At 43.6% G+C, this 17,153-nt stretch overlaps 1 protein-coding gene across 1 annotated transcript; it reads right to left on the bottom strand.

Annotated features, from left to right (window-relative positions):
• Positions 1 to 510: 510 nt before the first annotated feature.
• LOC115446158 (protein stoned-B) lies at positions 511 to 13,604 on the bottom strand. Its single transcript, XM_030172723.2, has 15 exons — positions 13,413 to 13,604; positions 10,369 to 12,679; positions 8,765 to 10,307; positions 8,512 to 8,680; positions 7,125 to 7,267; positions 6,724 to 6,892; positions 6,251 to 6,466; positions 5,654 to 5,798; positions 4,585 to 4,819; positions 4,329 to 4,497; positions 3,938 to 4,052; positions 3,567 to 3,730; positions 2,693 to 2,847; positions 2,058 to 2,265; positions 511 to 1,362 (listed from the first exon to the last, which is right to left on the bottom strand). The coding sequence occupies exons 2-15, from the start codon at positions 12,646 to 12,648 to the stop codon at positions 1,221 to 1,223; spliced, it is 5,853 nt and encodes a 1,950-aa protein (XP_030028583.2). The 5' UTR covers positions 12,649 to 12,679; positions 13,413 to 13,604; the 3' UTR covers positions 511 to 1,220.
• Between the last annotated feature and the right edge of the window lie 3,549 nt (positions 13,605 to 17,153).

Below are 17,153 nucleotides of genomic sequence, written 5' to 3' on the forward strand. Positions count from 1 at the left end.
AGCTGCAATTGGACTGTCTGCGTCATCCACCGTACTCCCCGGACCTTGCTCCAACAGATTACCACTTTTTCCATAATTTGGCAAACTTTTTACAAAGAAGCAAATTCGACTCCGATGTGGCTGTCCAAACCGCCTTCAGAGAGTTTATTGATTCTCGTTTCTCCCTCATGGTTTTTTTAGTAAAGGGATCAATGAACTCCCTATGAGATGACAAAAGTGCATTGATAACAACGGTACATACTTTGATTAATTAATTATATTTTCCAAAAAAATTGAGTTTGTATTCGCCCCATACAAAACGCCATTTACATACAATTTCATATGTAAGGGCCTCACATATTTATTTTAGGTATAATTATAAGTTTCTCTCTTCTGTTAGTAATAGTTAGTCATTGAAATTTTTATCACGCGGGTCGATATTTAGTTGTTGGTGGTATTTCCTCAGGAGCCTATACGATTTGCTGCATTTAGGTATGAGTATGTAGGGGAGGTGAAGTTAAATAACACACATGCACGTTCATAACTTTATTGACAACAAAACAGAGGGTCCATCGTGTAGGTACATGAGTTCCAAGCGTCGCTTACACAAACAGCGTGACCGTGCTCGGCGCACGGGTGACGGCTCGCGGCGCTGCTCGCTCCGCCAGCCACGCGCGTCACATCACCCGTGCTCGCAGCGCGTATGAGTTCGTATTCATACGAAGCAGGCAGCACAAATACGAGTCCATACGCGCTACAAACACGCCCAATGAAACCGCAGTTCTGTACACAGTCGCGACTCGCGCCTCGCGACCGGCGACGAACGATGCGTCTCATTACAAACTTTTGTTATATTGCAGCTACTATATCAAATTTAAACATTTTATAATATTCATATAGATATCTGATTTATTGTATTTTATAAGTATTAATTTTTCACTACGGCATCTAAATAGGTAGGTAGTTATGTATACAACAATATGCACAAGGCAATTTATGATTAACTATGAATACGCAACGCGCGGCGACGCGTCGCTGGGATCGCGCGGGGCGCTGGCTTTTGTGCTCGTTAATAGTAGGTTCTCACATTCGATTACAATGATAACACACACGACATATTTTACTGTAAGTATATACTATGTATGTATAACGTTTATTGCTTAAAACTCTAATATAAGTACATGTCAACAACTAACCAAGAATTATATCACAATCGTGGGGAACTAAGCGGGGAGCGGCGTTCACTCCGAGTCCGAGTCGGAGGATGGCGGCTGCGGTACAGGCGCGGGCGCAGGCGCAGGCGCGGCGGCGGGCGCCGGGTCGGCGGTGGCCGCGAGCGCGTACGCCGGCGCCGCCTGCCCCGCGCTGCGCTCGATGCCCACGCTGCAACAACACACGCGCCCTTACTCCACACTCCACACCACACTGTATATAGGGCTGTTATAATAATTATAATAATATCAGCCCTGCATTATATACTTGCCCACAGCTGAGCACGGGCCTCCTCTACTACAGAGAGGGATTAGGCCTTAGTCCACCACGCTGGCTTAGTGCGGATTGGTAGACTTCACCCACCTTCGAAATTCCTATAGAGAACTTCTCAGATGTGCAGGTTTCCTCACGATGTTTTCCTTCACCGTTAAAGCAAACGATAAATTCACAAAGAATACACACATGATTTTAGAAAAGTCAGAGGTGTGTGCCCTTGGGTGTTTGAACCTGCGGACATTCGTCTTCGCAGTCCGTTCCACACCCAACTAGGCTATCGCCGCTTCATGGTTGGCTAATATTGTTGAATCTCAATATTAGCCAATCACATAGACCCTGTGTTTACGCACTGCGAAGACACTAAGATAAAAAAAACGTCTATGAATAAGGGGGTAAATATATAAGGATATACAGAATCAACTATAGTCATCTAACTTATTATGTTTCAAGTATGTAGATACTCTGTATTCAATAAAAAGTTCAATTTACACTGAGTGTATATTTTGAAAACCGAACTCTGGCATGAAAAAATATGTTAATCTGGCAACACTAGGTGCAGGCTGTAGTTGTGTGGTAGCAGTGGTACTCACGTGTACTCGTGGCGCGCCAGGTAGCGCACGTACTTCTCGGGCGGGTCGCCGTCGTGCTCCTGCAGCGACACCGAGCGCACGGTCATGTGGCTCACCTGCGTCGCCGGCATCGTGAACTCCACGTACGCGTGCCGCGCCAGCTCCTCGGGGATCTGGTCGTACGACGTCAGCGCCATGCGACACACCAGGTTGTGGGTGGTGTACGCACCTGCACACAACCACACGCGCTGTGACTCGCGACGATAGCTGACTAATACCTGATACCTCCCATTGTTGCTCTCCACGATGCCAATGATAGGAATGGGTCGCGTAATTTAATCAAAACAAAGATTACTCCGTGTTCAGGGAATTACGAACCTTAGCAATGAGGAAAACGATGCGAGATGGTGACCACCCACTAAAACTAGAACTTGAGGAGCACTAAGAAAATTCGTAAAGCTGCCACTTCAAATTAGACTTGTGCGATCATAACAGGGTATGGTTAGGGGAAACAATTATGTTCGGACTTCTGTGCGACGACGAGGGCAATCACAGTCGAGTCTCTTTAATTTTAAACGATATATATTATACATATTCTTGTTCGACTCACACGGGTGACTGCACCAATCGCAGCTAATATTAAGACGATTATGTACCTTGTCCCTCTTTGGGCAGGCGAGGCATGCGCCATACGATGGCGCGGTGCTGGTGCTCGTACTTGGCCTGGCCCGACGTCACTTCGATCAGAGACTCCTGGAGCGTCTCCACAGTGCCCAGGAATCTTTCAATGCCTTTAATCTTGCCGGTGCGCCTAAAGGCATTATAACTACTATTGATACCATGTAACATACTTCATCCTCGTCTGACCGTCGAGAAATAGTGAGAACTTTTGACTAGAGGTCGAAGATTAAATGGAAATAGACCTAGGTTCGAGGCACGGGTGTGGCGGAGTGGCGACACGGTCGAGTCTCTTTAATTTTATATATATTATCGTCCCGGGATACAAAGTATGTATTTCCCAGGGTCTCAAACTATATCCATAAGAAATTTCATCGAAATCCATTGGGTAGTTTTTGAGTGTATCGCCTTCAGTCAGGCAGACTGATGCGGCGAGGACAGTGTTTTATAATTATATATTTTTTACAACTTTTTAAAAGGAAGAATCTCGTTATACAATATACATATTTGTTGCGTAACTTTAACCTTTTACTCAGCGCGCACAACGGAACCTCTTAAAGGTACATATTTTCCACGTTTTTGGATCATTTTTTTATTGAAACTCCGCTCCTAATGGTCATAGCGTGATGTTATATACCCTATATACTATGTGTATCCTTACTTCATAAATAGACTATCCAACACTAAAAAAATTCAATTCGAACCAATAGTTTCTGAGATTAGAGAATCTAAATAAACAAACTCTTCAGCTCTATATAATAAGTATACACTAGATGATTAAAGTACGTTATGAATTATGAAATGCATTTAACGAAGTGTCGATATGGCAGAGCGCAGCGTGTGGTGCGGTACCTGTGGGCAGACTTAACCGAGCCATAGCGGAAGTGCTTCTCGACGCGGAACAGGTAGATCCAGCACTCGGGGATGGGGAAGCGGATGGCGACGTCCTCGCACGGCACCTGGCCCAGCTTGCGCGACGCGAACCCCGGCACCAGCACGTCCGCGCGCAGCTCCACCTGCACACACGCCGCCCTACCAGTCACCATTCGGCACACACAATACAATTCATTTATACAACGAGTAACTCTGTTATCTTTTTTGTTGATCCGATCTAATTATTGATAGGCTCCTCCCTGCCAGTCAAAAACGAGGGCTGCCTCGTCATTGGCTCTGATGTGTGAAGTTACAAATTCGTATTTAGGGCTAAATTCTGAGAGCGGCACCTTGTTGCCGGTGACGCACCACACCGCTTTCAGTTGCAGCGGCAGTTCACGGTTCTTGGGCGGTCGCACGCGGAACCGCATCAACTCGATGTAGCACGCGTCGGGGGGTTTGAACCTGCGAACAAACACAATGTTAAGTTTAATGATAATTGCTAAAGAGCTCCCTGCCGCATTAAAGCCATAATTTCTTACTATTTGTATTGTCAACTAAAATATAAATAATAGAGGGGGTGGATCAAATGCTATTGAATATGCTATGACTAGAACATCGTGAGTTCATCACTGTTTAAAAAAATGTTATTGGCGAGTATCTATAAGTGATTTTTTGTCTGTGGTGCATAGTAATTTCTTCGACAAAATTGGATATAGGTAGTTCGGCCTTCCTACTTACTTGATTATCTGAGATTTGGTGAACTCCTCAGCTTGCACGCAGGCATGGAACTCGGAGTCCTCGACGCGGATCCACTCCTCGGTGACTACGGGGATGATGTCGTGGCGCCCCACCACTTCCTTGCCCTGACGCCTGAGGTCGTTCACACCTAACTCAACATCTGGCATGCCTGCAAAAACATACAACTTACGATCGAGATCGAGTCCTTAAGTTCTATAGATGATACTATAGCACTTGGTTGTTCGTTGTCACTCACCGCTGAGAAATCCCAAGAAGAAGAGTCTGACGCGCGCGATCTGCTTCTGTACAGAGCCCTCGGCGTCCTGCTCCACGTAGAGCTCGTCCACGGCGGTGACTTGCACCTCCTCCATCTTGTAGGTGAGCGCGCGGTCGCGGTGCGCCGCCAGTCGGAACAGCGCCTCCTCCACGCACCACGAGAACTGCTTCACGTCCTCGTACGACAGCGAGCCCAGCTTGAACAGCTGGGACACCTGTACACACATTCATCTAACTGCAGAAACAAATTATATATTGTCACTTGAACTCGCAACTACGCTGATCTCTTACTAGTTCCGTATTGAAAGACCTATATATGTATCTTCCTATGCATATAAAAGGACGTTAACAGGACCTGGTCTATTGGCATAACAAATTACATTCAAATCATTTTATTGATTAACGCGTTATCTGGTAGCAACCATAGGACTAGGCGGTGTAGTGCACCAGGACCCCTAAGGATAGGAGTCTCCGGACACCGACCAGTAACATGTTTAGTTCACCATCTTATGAAAACTAACAATCTTACCTACCGAATACTTATTGGAGAGCTTTTTTGGTCTCACCCGGGCTCTTGCGATCTCGTTTTAAGGCGAATTATACACACTGGGCCGGAAGGGAGAGTTGGCTCTTTTGCACCTTGGACCTTAGTTCCCTAACTATACTATTGTACGTTATTTGACATTTCTGTTCCATCTAACTACCTATTAAGTGCAAAAAGAGAATATTACATACATGCATCATTATTGTAATTTTAACCATGCAGGTTAATGATATAGAATATTCCCTACTAATCGATACTATACTTATTTTCAACTAACGTAGATTTCAATTGAGTCGAGTGTAGCTAAAAATATATAAAGAGCTTTTATCTGTCTTCCATGGATCATAATAGAGCGGAAGCAATCTTACCAAGACAGTCTAGCATCCCTGCAATGCCAGTGACAAGACTAATGACTTATGACTAAACGACAAATAGGTACAGACGTTCGCAAGTGATGACGCAGTGGAGCGTCCGATGACAGTGAACAGAGAGTGGGCGCACATACCTGCGGGGCGTGCTCCACGGGCAGGCCCAGCTTACGCAGGTCGCTGCCGAACTCCTTCACGCCCTGGTAGTCGCCCTGGATCGCGTACGCCGCGAATTGCGACAGCTTATTGGTGATACGCTCCGCCTTCGTCACTTGTCCGGGCCTCGTGGAACAGAACAAAATGTTACACAACGAACCAAACATTCTCAACAAGGAGAGCCCCCGTGTAATGCGGCATTACTAACCACAATCTATAAACAATTGCAAGGATCTATAACCAGTACATTTAGTACAACATCCCTATTGCAAAAATGTTAATATTTTTTTTTTTATTATTTAACAAAAGGCATAACACAGAACACAATCATTATAAAGAATACTTAAGCACTAAATTTACGTTAATGCCTAATGTTACGTCATCAGTATTTCTGTATTATATTAGATGGCAAAAGATTCGCTGTATCAGATCCGTTTCACTTTCGTATATTAGCTACTTATTGACTACTCCCATGGGGGATACTACCTCATCTGTCATTGACTTCAAGCGTTTTTAATACTTACTATCGGAAAACCTATACCTAAATACTTAGTTTTAATATGTAATATGGGTATCACCTGACGCCGGGCCTCTCCTTGTAGAACACGTACTGCAGCTTGACGGTAAAGATCTTGCCGAACTGGTCAAACTGCTGCGCGCCGATCTCGGACACTGAGTAGCACGCCTGCAGTGGCAGCTCCTGGAACGGCTCCTTGTCGCCGGCAGAATTGAATAGCTGGACTACAGGGTTGTCGCCCTGCTGTGCTAGCTTCACGAAGATCTTCTTCCAGAACCTTTGCGATCATCATACGAAAGCTAGTAAGCGTGCAAGTTGCATAATGTTACATTATCTGTCATCATTTTAGCCTATGTTCACCTACAACGTAAGGTTCAGTACCAACCAAAATAAATAGTGTTAATTATAACAAGAGATTTGAACCTCTGTTAATCTCGCTGACATAGGGAATGTGGAAACAAAATTAGCCCCACTATAAAATTAAATAATCTGTCTGGGAACGCCGAACACCGAGGGCCGGCGCTCAATGCTTACCTCTGTCCGGTGATTTTCTTTTTGTTGGGTTGTCGCAGGTGCATTTCCCAGCCCGGGCCGCTGTACTTGGAACGCGGGAAGTCTTCCAGCGGCACAGACACGTCCTCGTCGAACAGCGGCGTGGGCGGAGTCTCGCTGCCTCCCTCACCCCCCTCCGCGCGCACATCCTCTGTTCAACAATAACATTACGGTCTTTTCTTTAGTGACAACACATGCCAAATATACTATAACGGTTTTGTGATTTAACTGATCTCATACTTATTTTATATTATACTGAAATGTAATTAAAGTTTACTTACTAAAAATAATTTTAGATCATTATCAGTTCATTTATATTGTGATCACAATTTAACAGTCAATTTTGTAGTGTAAGGTAGTGCGAGAGCGGCGAGGGTGCGTACCGCGCGGCAGCTCGTCCTGCTGCATTTCGAACGCGCTCTTGTCGAAAGGGTTGAAGCGCGGAGACTCGGGCAGCGCCTGCGGCCGCGGCGGCGGCGCCAGCACCGGCACCGGCTCCGCGCTCCCCGCCTCGCTCTCTTTTGGCCTACAATATTAACCACACAGGAATACGGTCACCCACAAAACTTACTGAACAAAATCAACACTTTGTAAAGTTTAATAGAAATAATTATTTTTATATATATATTTTTATTTCTTTGAATGACGAGACGAGCTTATCATTCACCTGATGGTAAGCGATACCATCACCCATAAACAAAAGAAACACCTCCCAACGCCTTGAATTACAAAGTATTGTTTAGTATTCCATTGCGCTCGTCATCCTGACACATGAGATGTTAAGTCTTATTATGTCCAGTAGTTACACTAGCTATAATTTCCTTCAAACCGGAACACAACAGTGACTACACACTACTGCTTGGCGGCCGAAATAGACATTGCGGTGGTAAGTATATGTTATATGTACACATCTAATTCATTTAGATGCAAAGAAAGGATTTTATAAGAGAAAGATTAGAGATGTGATTTAAACTTTTGTGGCTGACTGCACATCCTATAACTTTACCAAAAATATTTATCTATTTAAAAATATTTATAATCCTTTGGTGTATGTAATTAATGTAAATAAAGAAAATTTAAGTACAAGGTTTGACATTTATACAATATGTACTAGCTTTTGCTCGCGGCTTCGCCTGTGTGGAAGAGTTTTCCGCGATAAAAAATACTCTATAATAATATTTTACAAGGATAGCTATGTTACTAAGTAGCTTATGTTTGTTCCCATGGTTTAAAACTATCTCCATACCAATTGTTTTCGGAATTCTTTGGGGAGTTTATGAGTTTATCGCGTTCAGACAGGTAGACATACGCTGCGGGGACTTTATTTAACATTTCTTTGAATTTTACAGGAACAATTCCGTCATACGTGTTTGTTGCGTAACTTTAACCGTTACGCAACGCACGCAACGGACACTCTCAATGGAAAAAAAAATCTCGATTTTACATCATTTTTCATTGTTGTTCCGCTTCTATTGGCCATAGCGTGAATATAGCCTATACATAGCCTTACTCGATAAATGGGCAGTATCCAACAGTAGAAGAAAAAATTCAATTCGACCCAGTAGTACCCGAGATTAACGCGTTCACACAAACTCTTCAGCTTTATATAATAGTATAGACTATAGACAAATATAGATATCGAAAGGTGTAAACAGTCAAATAAACACAAAGGCACTGCTTGGAACGAACCACTATATACATAGCTGCTGGTCGCTGTACAGTTGACGATACTTTTAAATTTATATCTTGTTGTATGGCGCTGCAACTCACCTGATAAAAACGGAAAAGGTGTCATCCGTAGAATCCCTGGAGCCCTGATGGTCGAGGCGCGGAGTGGCGGCGGGCGGCGGCGGCGCACCCATGCTCAGGAACGGGTCGAACGCTTCCGCCTCGAACCCGTCCGGCGCAGCTTCTGCGCCCGCTGCCTCGCCCCATGCTCCTATGCATACGTACACACTGTGCTGTACACTAGCTTTGCTACGATATCGCTTTTGAGTTATTTCCATAACTCCGCTCAACTCACCTTCGTTAACTTGGTGGGCTGTTGTCGAATCAAACTTGGCAGAGAAAGCATCGAAGGCGTCCTGACTCTCTGGAAATGCTTGATGTCCAGGTTCGGAATCAGCCCAGTGATCTTCGCCACCTGAAGCTGTAAGTGTGGTGTCGAACGTATGACGGTCGCCAAAAGTAGTAACATCACCGGCACTAGCAGCAAACGGGCTCGTGTCTGCCTCGCCGGCAGCAACTGCCGTGCCGCCGAACATATCACTGCTCATACTTTCCATATCAGAACCCCCAAAATGTTCCCCGACGTTGTCTTGAAACGCATTGCCGAATGTTTTGTCACTAACTTCTGTAACGACTTCATTTGATTTCACACCAAAAATATCGCCTGAAGACTCAGTGAACATACTATCTTCAACTGCACCGAACATTTCAAAAGGATTCTTCTCGCCATCTGCTGATTTTGGAATACTAAAATCTTCATTCACGACGTCATCAAAAGGAGAAGAATGGGAGGGCGCTAATGTGAACTGAGTAAATGGTTCCGAGCAATCCATCGGTGCCGCCTCGGTAGACACTTGAGGTGAGGTCACATTAGGGAACGCAGCGTCCATGGCTGGAGCTTGGGAGGCCGGACTTGCAACCGAGTCATTCGAATCTACGATCATCGCCTCCGATGGCGACATCGTGGTAGTGCCGGTCTGAGGCATCTCCACAAAAGCATCAGTCGCTACGTCTTCTATAATATCATCACTCAAAAAATCAATCTGCCTTTCTTCTGGTTTTGGTGCTGAATACAAACTTAGTATTGCTTCTTTGGTCGGTTTCACTGCGGTAGGAACTGGTGCATCAAACAAGTTGATATCGTCCATGGGCTCCGGCGCAGCGGGTCGTGGTGGCGGTACAGCCGTGGTTGCGGTGGATGCTGGCGGTGCGGGGCGCGGTGGTGGTGGGCGCACGGCGGGAGGGGGACGCGCAGGCGGCGGCCGCGCTGGCTTGTTGCGATTTACGTCGAAGCTCTCCACGGCCGACGTCTCCTCTACGTCCGGCTCAGGTGTGGGACTCGGCGAGTGAATGTCACGGACCGACACAGGACTCGGCGTGCGCGTCGGCGGTATGCGATCCAGAAGATGGGAACTAGCAAATTCCATTTGGCCAGTCACACTCAAAATTAAATTTTGCGTTTCAGGCGGTAGAGGACGGGCGGGGGCCTGTACGCTATTGTCTTCCACGGAACTAATCTGCGTGTGTTCCGTCGTCATAGAGACAAGTTCGAGCTCGGTGGGCTTGGTGAGCCGTTCATTTTCTATCGTGGGTTGAGTTCCTGAGTCTTCCAAAATGTCGAAATGCTTTGCCCCCACTTCCGATACATCACCTCCGCCAAAAATGTCTGCTGGAACAGTGTCACCGATAGCGGGTTCAAAACTGCCACCGAAATCTGAAAATGGGTTGCTCGCAGCAAACGGATTTTCCCCTGTGAACACTTCCGGTTCCGCATCCGCCATCATAAATGGATTAAGCACCTCTGCTGTCACGGGTGCCACAGGCTCGTTCATATTTAAAAATGGATTGTAAGCCATTGTTAAGTTTTTAGCCTAAAAATTCAGATTCAAGTAACTTGAGCTCAGTTTTACCAGGATTAAGATTTCCGGTAAACGAGGTATCGAATGGGTCGAAATCTTCGTCGCCCTTAATCGCTTCAGGCGGCTCAGGACTAAGAGCCTTTACTTGAAAAAAGTCATCAGAAGGTTCTAAAAAATCGTATTCACCAGACTTTTTTACGTCGGTTTCTTCACACGAAAATTCTTTCGCCAGTAATTTTAGCTCAGTCTTGCTCGGAGCGATCTTAGCAGTCGCAAAAGAGGTGTCGAATGGATCGACGTCTTGTTCTTCAAATGTTTCGATATCCTCTGTAGGTGCCGGCGTCAGCACCTTAGTACTAATTGCTTTTTGCTCGTTTACGAATATGTCGTTGGTTTTGGATCCGATGCTTACGCTATAATTTAGTTGCGGATGCTCTGAATGCCGCCTCTTTGTAGAGTAATTTACTTCAGTGGCCAAATTTTCAGAGGAGCGCGTTTTTATTAATGTTTCGACGGGCTTGTTAGAAACTGGGTCTTCGTCAGCGTCTTCGGTAATAGAGAGTTCGCGAGTATAGTACGGAGTCACTGGATTGGCAACTTTCGGTTTTGTGTCCAAAGCACAAGTCTCGTCAGCGTTTATATTGAACACCACACTTTTGCTTACCGTTAAGTTTTCAGGTCGAGAGGCGCGTCTTTCTGTTTTCTTAGGCTCGTCAGCTCGTGGATCGAAATCAGGGTCACTTGGCACCCGGTACACTGGTGTCGGGTTAGCGCCGATCAGTTCCTTTTCCAAAAGTTTCAATTCCACTTTGCCTGGAGCTACGATTTTATCGACAATCGTAGTGTCGAATGGATCTATATCCGCGTTGTTGACGCCTAGCGGGTCTAAGGGAGAATGGCCCAGTTGCGTTAAATCAGTTGTGCTTCCCCCAAGCAGATCTCGTGACAAGTGCTCCTCTTCCTTATCTACGACGTCGTCAGAAGTAATAGATTCTCTCACACCTGAAGGGTTAGTCAAATGAATTCGTACTGAAGATTTTCGTCTATTGTTCAATTGAACACGCACTTCCTCAGCACGAGGATCAAAATCATCGTCATCCTCTAAAATAACAGCTTCTTTGCGAACTTCTTGTAGTTTTGTGGATGGAACAACTGCGTCAGCAAAACTTGTATCGAACGGATCGTCTTGATCTCCGTACAAGTCTACCACATCAATTTGATCTTCAACAATACAATCCGCAAAAACAGATTCGTTTTTATCGGCTTCAAAAGCAGACCAAGATTCCTGTAACACTGGTTCTAACTTTATTTCCTTGGACTCAAGTCTCGTTACTTCTGCACTGCACTCCAACGATTCCGCTGCTAAGAGCGTAAATTCATCTATTTCTTGTTCCTTGTCGGAATCCTTCTCGTTTTTGGATTCGTCAAGTGTCAATGTATTAATGGGTTTTTCAGTTTTCTCTCGCTGGATCAGCGAAGTATGAAGTGATACACTGAGATCTATAGGGGTCGTTATAGGGATATCTGTATCGATATCTAATATGCTCTTTTCGACTGGTTCAGTAACGACTGTGGCACTCACTGGCAGCACTTCATTGTCACTGGTTTCCAACAACAGATCTCCCGGTATAACTCTTTTGGATCTCTTTGTCGTGACGGTAACGTTGTCGATTCTACCGGTGAGAACTTCAACGGCGACTCCGATGTCCAAGGTTTTTTTTCCTTTTGTGGTTTTGGCTTCGTGACCTTTGATGAGAGCGTCGACGTGCGAGGTGTCGAAGATGTCGTCGTCTTGGAACTGGTCGGGTGAGTCCGGTACGTAGGCGAGCTTCACTTCCCCACGCTCAACCGCCTCTACATACGAAGTGTCGAAGATGTCGTCGTGCTCGTCCTCGTCAGACTCTTCGTCAGTGAGGCCAAATTCGCTGCGGTCGCCGTCGTCGTCGGCCGCCGCGCCCTGCACCAGCTGCGGAAAGTCGGCCTCGGTGATCTCAACCACTGGCCGCTGGGGTTTCTCTTCGGGAACAGACTCGACTTCTTTAGGGCCAGCCGGTACACGTTGAAAGAATGATGTGGATTTGATGCGATCTAAATCGCCCTGAGTCTTTTTGAGAACGGTGTCGACGCCGGTAGTTAGGTCTTTAAACTTGGACCATTCCTCGTTTTCCTTGACAGACCCCTCACCGACATCCGACTGCTGGTGCTGATGTTCTCTTCTATATTTCTCTAATTCTTCTTCCGTGAATAATTCTTCTTCACCTTTTCTCTTTGACTTTTTTCCTTTTTTCTTCTTTTTAAGACCTTTGGGTAATTTTAGCATTATACGTGCTTCTCAATAAAAATCTGTGTTGCTGAAACAAAACACTGATTAAATAAAATAATTGCGCAACAAATGCAGGCATATTACGGGAAATAATTATTATTGTGGGCGTGTTTTTTCATAAAATATCAACAAAAATGAATTAGCAAAGTCATGTAATATCTTATATAGCTACATTCGAAACGTATCATACGTTACGGATTCATTTTATATTACAATCTAGAACTTTAAAGGAAATTAAAATTATAATATAATAAAATATGATGGTGTACTGTGCTATTGATCGCGTATCCTTCGTTTAGTTTTCTGGCGACACAACTCACTGTAAAGTCGATTTACGGAGATATAAATATATTGATCTTATTGATCTTATAATGGTTTGGAGTAAGTGTGTCTCCATTATATTGTTATTCTCTTTAATATCTATACATACTACAGATAGATCATAGACGGAGTCTTTTATTCTCTGATGGTCTTGATCAAATCAAATAACTTGTCATCGTGCATTCCGTGATTGTGCCTAATATGACAATGAGATGGTATATGTAAGGAAAATGAAAAGTTACGCTTTGTGTAGATCGAACACAGTTCCGATAGACTCATGAATTTGCACCGATTATAGTCGGTAATAGTCGTCGCAAAAATACCGAGGATCTTGTTCCAAGGTGTAGAAATCGACGAGATGATGTGCACGGAGCAGAAGGTGGGGAGAGGGGCGGGAGGGTGAAGCGGTGGCGGCGCAAAGACTATCTGCGGTTACATACCGGACGTCCAGCCGCCGCTACCTACAGCTAAGGGCATAACTGCTATCACGTTATGGACAGGGGCTGAGTACCTTCATCGCAACACGGACAGACGCGGCGAACGCGGCGGACGCGGCAGAGGCGGCGGAGGCGGCGGTCGGTACGCGAGGCGAGCGGCACGCTGCGCTCGGGCGCCTGCTGGCGGGCACTGGCGACGGGCGGCACGGTCGGCCGGTCTCCGCCCGCCCGCGCTATCGACCGCGCTGCGGGCGGCGCGCGCAACGCCGCCTGCGCGTTGCAAAGTTCAAGTGTCACGAGCCTCCTGCCTCCTGCCCGCTGCCCGCTACTCTTTGCCTCCACACTCGCGTCCTCTTATGCAATATCTTTTTCTCTTCGCTTCATCAACATTCAGCGTGGGAAGCCCACCGCCTAACCTCCTACGTCAAATTGAAACTATAAATCAATGTATCGCCCGCAACTCACTAATGTTTAAGATTTTTGCATTGAGTGTAACTCATGTTTCCATACATTATAAAAAGTTTCAGTTCCGGTCGAGCCATGCTTTGCACATAACTCGATACAGAGATTTTATAATTTAAACTAACACTATAGATAGGTAATTTAACCAACTACAGTTAGACAATAATACCCTGTAGTCAAGTAGTAGTATTCAACAATTTAGGTTTCAGTAGCGGGATATGCGCATGAAAAACAACTACTTGCTTAACGTGTTATTGACAACACCATCAGTAAGTACCCACCGAGCTAATTTATTAAAGGATGAGAGGAGAAAGTAAGCTATGATTACACTACAAAGAAATCAGATACCGGAGTCGCGTGATTTGCGTGTCATATTTTGATCAGCGCTCGCTCTCGGTGTTCTGTGATATCGGTCAGCCATAAGGCTTAATTAAATACGAAAACGTTCATATGTAGTTACCCTTTGTTTTTGAAATTGGCTGGAATAACACCTTCCTTTGCGCAATAGTCACGCAAGTGGGCAAAGAAGTAAGGGACCGCAGGTACCATTTACAGCACAATAATTTTGATTTATATTAAACTAGCAATCGGCCCCAGCTTAGCACGGGTAGCAGGGCATATTTGCTTTTTTTTGTCTTAGAAAACATTAAGAATTGAATTATACACATAAACCTTCCTCTTGAATCACTTCGTTTATTGGTAAAAACAGTATCAAATCCATCTGGTAGTTGTCTAGTTCATTGCTTTCAGAGCGAGAGACGCGGCGGGGAGAGACGAATAATTAGGCCTTAGTATACCACACTAGCTTAGTGTGGATTGACAGCTTTCATGTGTACCTTCGAAATTCTTATGGAGTATTCTCAGGTTTGAAAATTTCCTGACGGTGTTTTCTTTCACTGTTAAAGGGATCAATAGCCATTTCTGAACTACTATTCCCAACTAGGATATCATCCATTTATAGTACCTATTATATTATGAGTAAATGTTTTTTACTGCGATTTAGTTTGAACTTTAGATTTGTATAAGACACATTTTTGTTTATTGTGCCACTAAAATCATCTTTATGTTCTATTTATGTGAATCGAATAGTAAATGTGTAAGGTAAGTACTAAATACTTTATTTATCCATATTTAAATTTCATTCCACATATACTTAGTAAAAATACCTTATTAAAAATACGCGATCCTAAACCCCTTCTTTTAGTCGGGGTATAATTTGTTGTTCTCAATTCTACTGAGACTGTTCACTGTAGATAAATGAGTTAACACATACTAGAGAGGTATCAAGTTGCGTACAGACAACAATGATATCCAATAGATGTAATAGGTTTTTGTAAGTTGTACCTACTCTGTATGTGTGGGCCGAGAGATTTCATGCAAGTATCATTCCAAAATTCACGAATACGTTCTTCAACCTACCTAGCCTTCGTAACAATACCTATTTATACTGTTACTTATCTGTTAATATATAAATGTTCTACCCCATCTATACATTACTATTATATAAAGCTAGAGTTTGTTTGTTTGAACGCGCTAGTCTCAGTAACTACTTCGTACCGATTTTTTTTGTGTTGGACTATTATAGACGTGGGCAAAGTCGTATCAGCAAGGCCCCTTTATTTTCGTTCCCAATAATTACCCAATAAATTTATCTTACCAAACATGCTTTTACACGACATAGATACCTATTTATGACAAAATGAAAACTATAAATGTGGGTGCTTTTTTTTGCTTTGAATGACAAGACAAGTTTGCCGTTCGCCTGATGGTAAGCGATACGACCGCCCATAAACAGCAACACCTAGAATTACAAAGTATTATTTAACATTCCCCTGCGCTCGCCATCCTGAGATGTTAAGTCTTATTATGTCCAGCAGTTACGTTGGCTACAATGTCTTTCAAACCAGAACACCACAGTGACTACACACTGCTGCTTGGCGGCAAAAATAGACATTGCGAACCCAGGCGGACTCTCACATATGAGAGACCTACCACCGGTAAAATTCTTTATAAAACGTAAAACAAGAAGTTATGTTTTGTTTTATTTCAAGATCAGGAAAGTGACGAGTATGACCAATTTTTGTTTTAGGTATTTTGTTAAATTTAAAAATAAACAGAGATTTGAAATCTGTTGGCATCGTATCTAAAGAGGCCTCGCGAGGCCCCTTTAAGTACAAGGCCGTGGGCAAGGCCCACTTCGTCCACGCCTAGCTGCGCCCCTGTGCGTTGTGTTGCCCATCTATCGAAGAAGGCTATAGATTATATTATAACATCACGCTATGTCCAATAGAAGCGGAGCGTCAATTAATTTTTTTATAAAAACGTAGAAATTTTATTCCATTTCTGAACTTCCATTGGGTGCGCTGCGTAACCTCTAAAGTTACGACTCAAACATATAGGACGGAATTGTTTCTCTAAAGTTCTAAAAAATAAATAATAAAATAAAGTCCACGCCGCATCTGTCGGCCTGTCTGAACGCGATAAACGCAAAAACTACCCAACGGATGTCGTTGCAATCTAGTATGGAGATAGTTTAAAATATAAAGAACATTAAGGACATGGACAAATTTCTATCCCGGAAAATATATAGCGGGACTTTTATCGCCGAAAACCTTTTAACGTTGGCGAAGCCACGAGCAAATCTATAGATATGCTTGAAAACTTTGATGTTATTTTCAATAATTTTTATTACCAGCGGAAAGATAATCAAGTTATTGATTTATGACGATCAACAATAACTAATGGGAAGCTCTGGGCAGCAGATCTTGTATGAAATTAGTAAATTACTGTTAAAAGTTAAAATCTATAGTGATTTTAACCAAAAAAATAAGAATTCTAACGAGAATTTTTTTACAGTCTTATGTGAAGAAAAAGTTTAAAAAGTATCCAGCTGTAAGGTGTTAACTGTCTAGATGGCGCTGGTGTATATACAGGGTATGGTATGAATGTAGTAGTTGCAGACGGATTGAGTTTGATGATAAGATTTGTTAGGAACAGTACTCACAGTTATATAAATTTTCACCAATTTACATAGTCCAAAAGAATTTTATAAATATACTTAACCCAAATAAATATAAGTATTATGCTGTGAGAAAAGTATAAAGAGTAATTAAATTTTTGTGAACTTTAAATATCACGTTTAAAGTTTGTTTTATGCTGTTATAAAAGTTTATACAACAGTCTATCTTACTGTAACAACTTTTGTCGCTTTCTTTAAAATTTACCCTTTATTGTAGCGCCACGTTGATTTAACATATTTCGACGAAAATTCTTTCATACACA

Source organism: Manduca sexta, chromosome 11, assembly GCF_014839805.1.
Source record: "Manduca sexta isolate Smith_Timp_Sample1 chromosome 11, JHU_Msex_v1.0, whole genome shotgun sequence".
NCBI lineage: Eukaryota > Metazoa > Arthropoda > Insecta > Lepidoptera > Sphingidae > Manduca > Manduca sexta.

Excerpts from the sequence above, each read along its gene's own strand:
- LOC115446158 (XM_030172723.2), bottom strand. The coding sequence starts at position 12,648 with ATGCTAAAATTACCCAAAGGTCTTAAAAAGAAGAAAAAAGGAAAAAAG. Across the intron at positions 3,731-3,937 it reads GGTGCGTCACCGGCAACAAG|GTGGAGCTGCGCGCGGACGT; the intron begins GTGCCGCTCTCA and ends GCGTGTGTGCAG. Across the intron at positions 1,363-2,057 it reads CTGGCGCGCCACGAGTACAC|CGTGGGCATCGAGCGCAGCG; the intron begins GTGAGTACCACT and ends GTGTTGTTGCAG.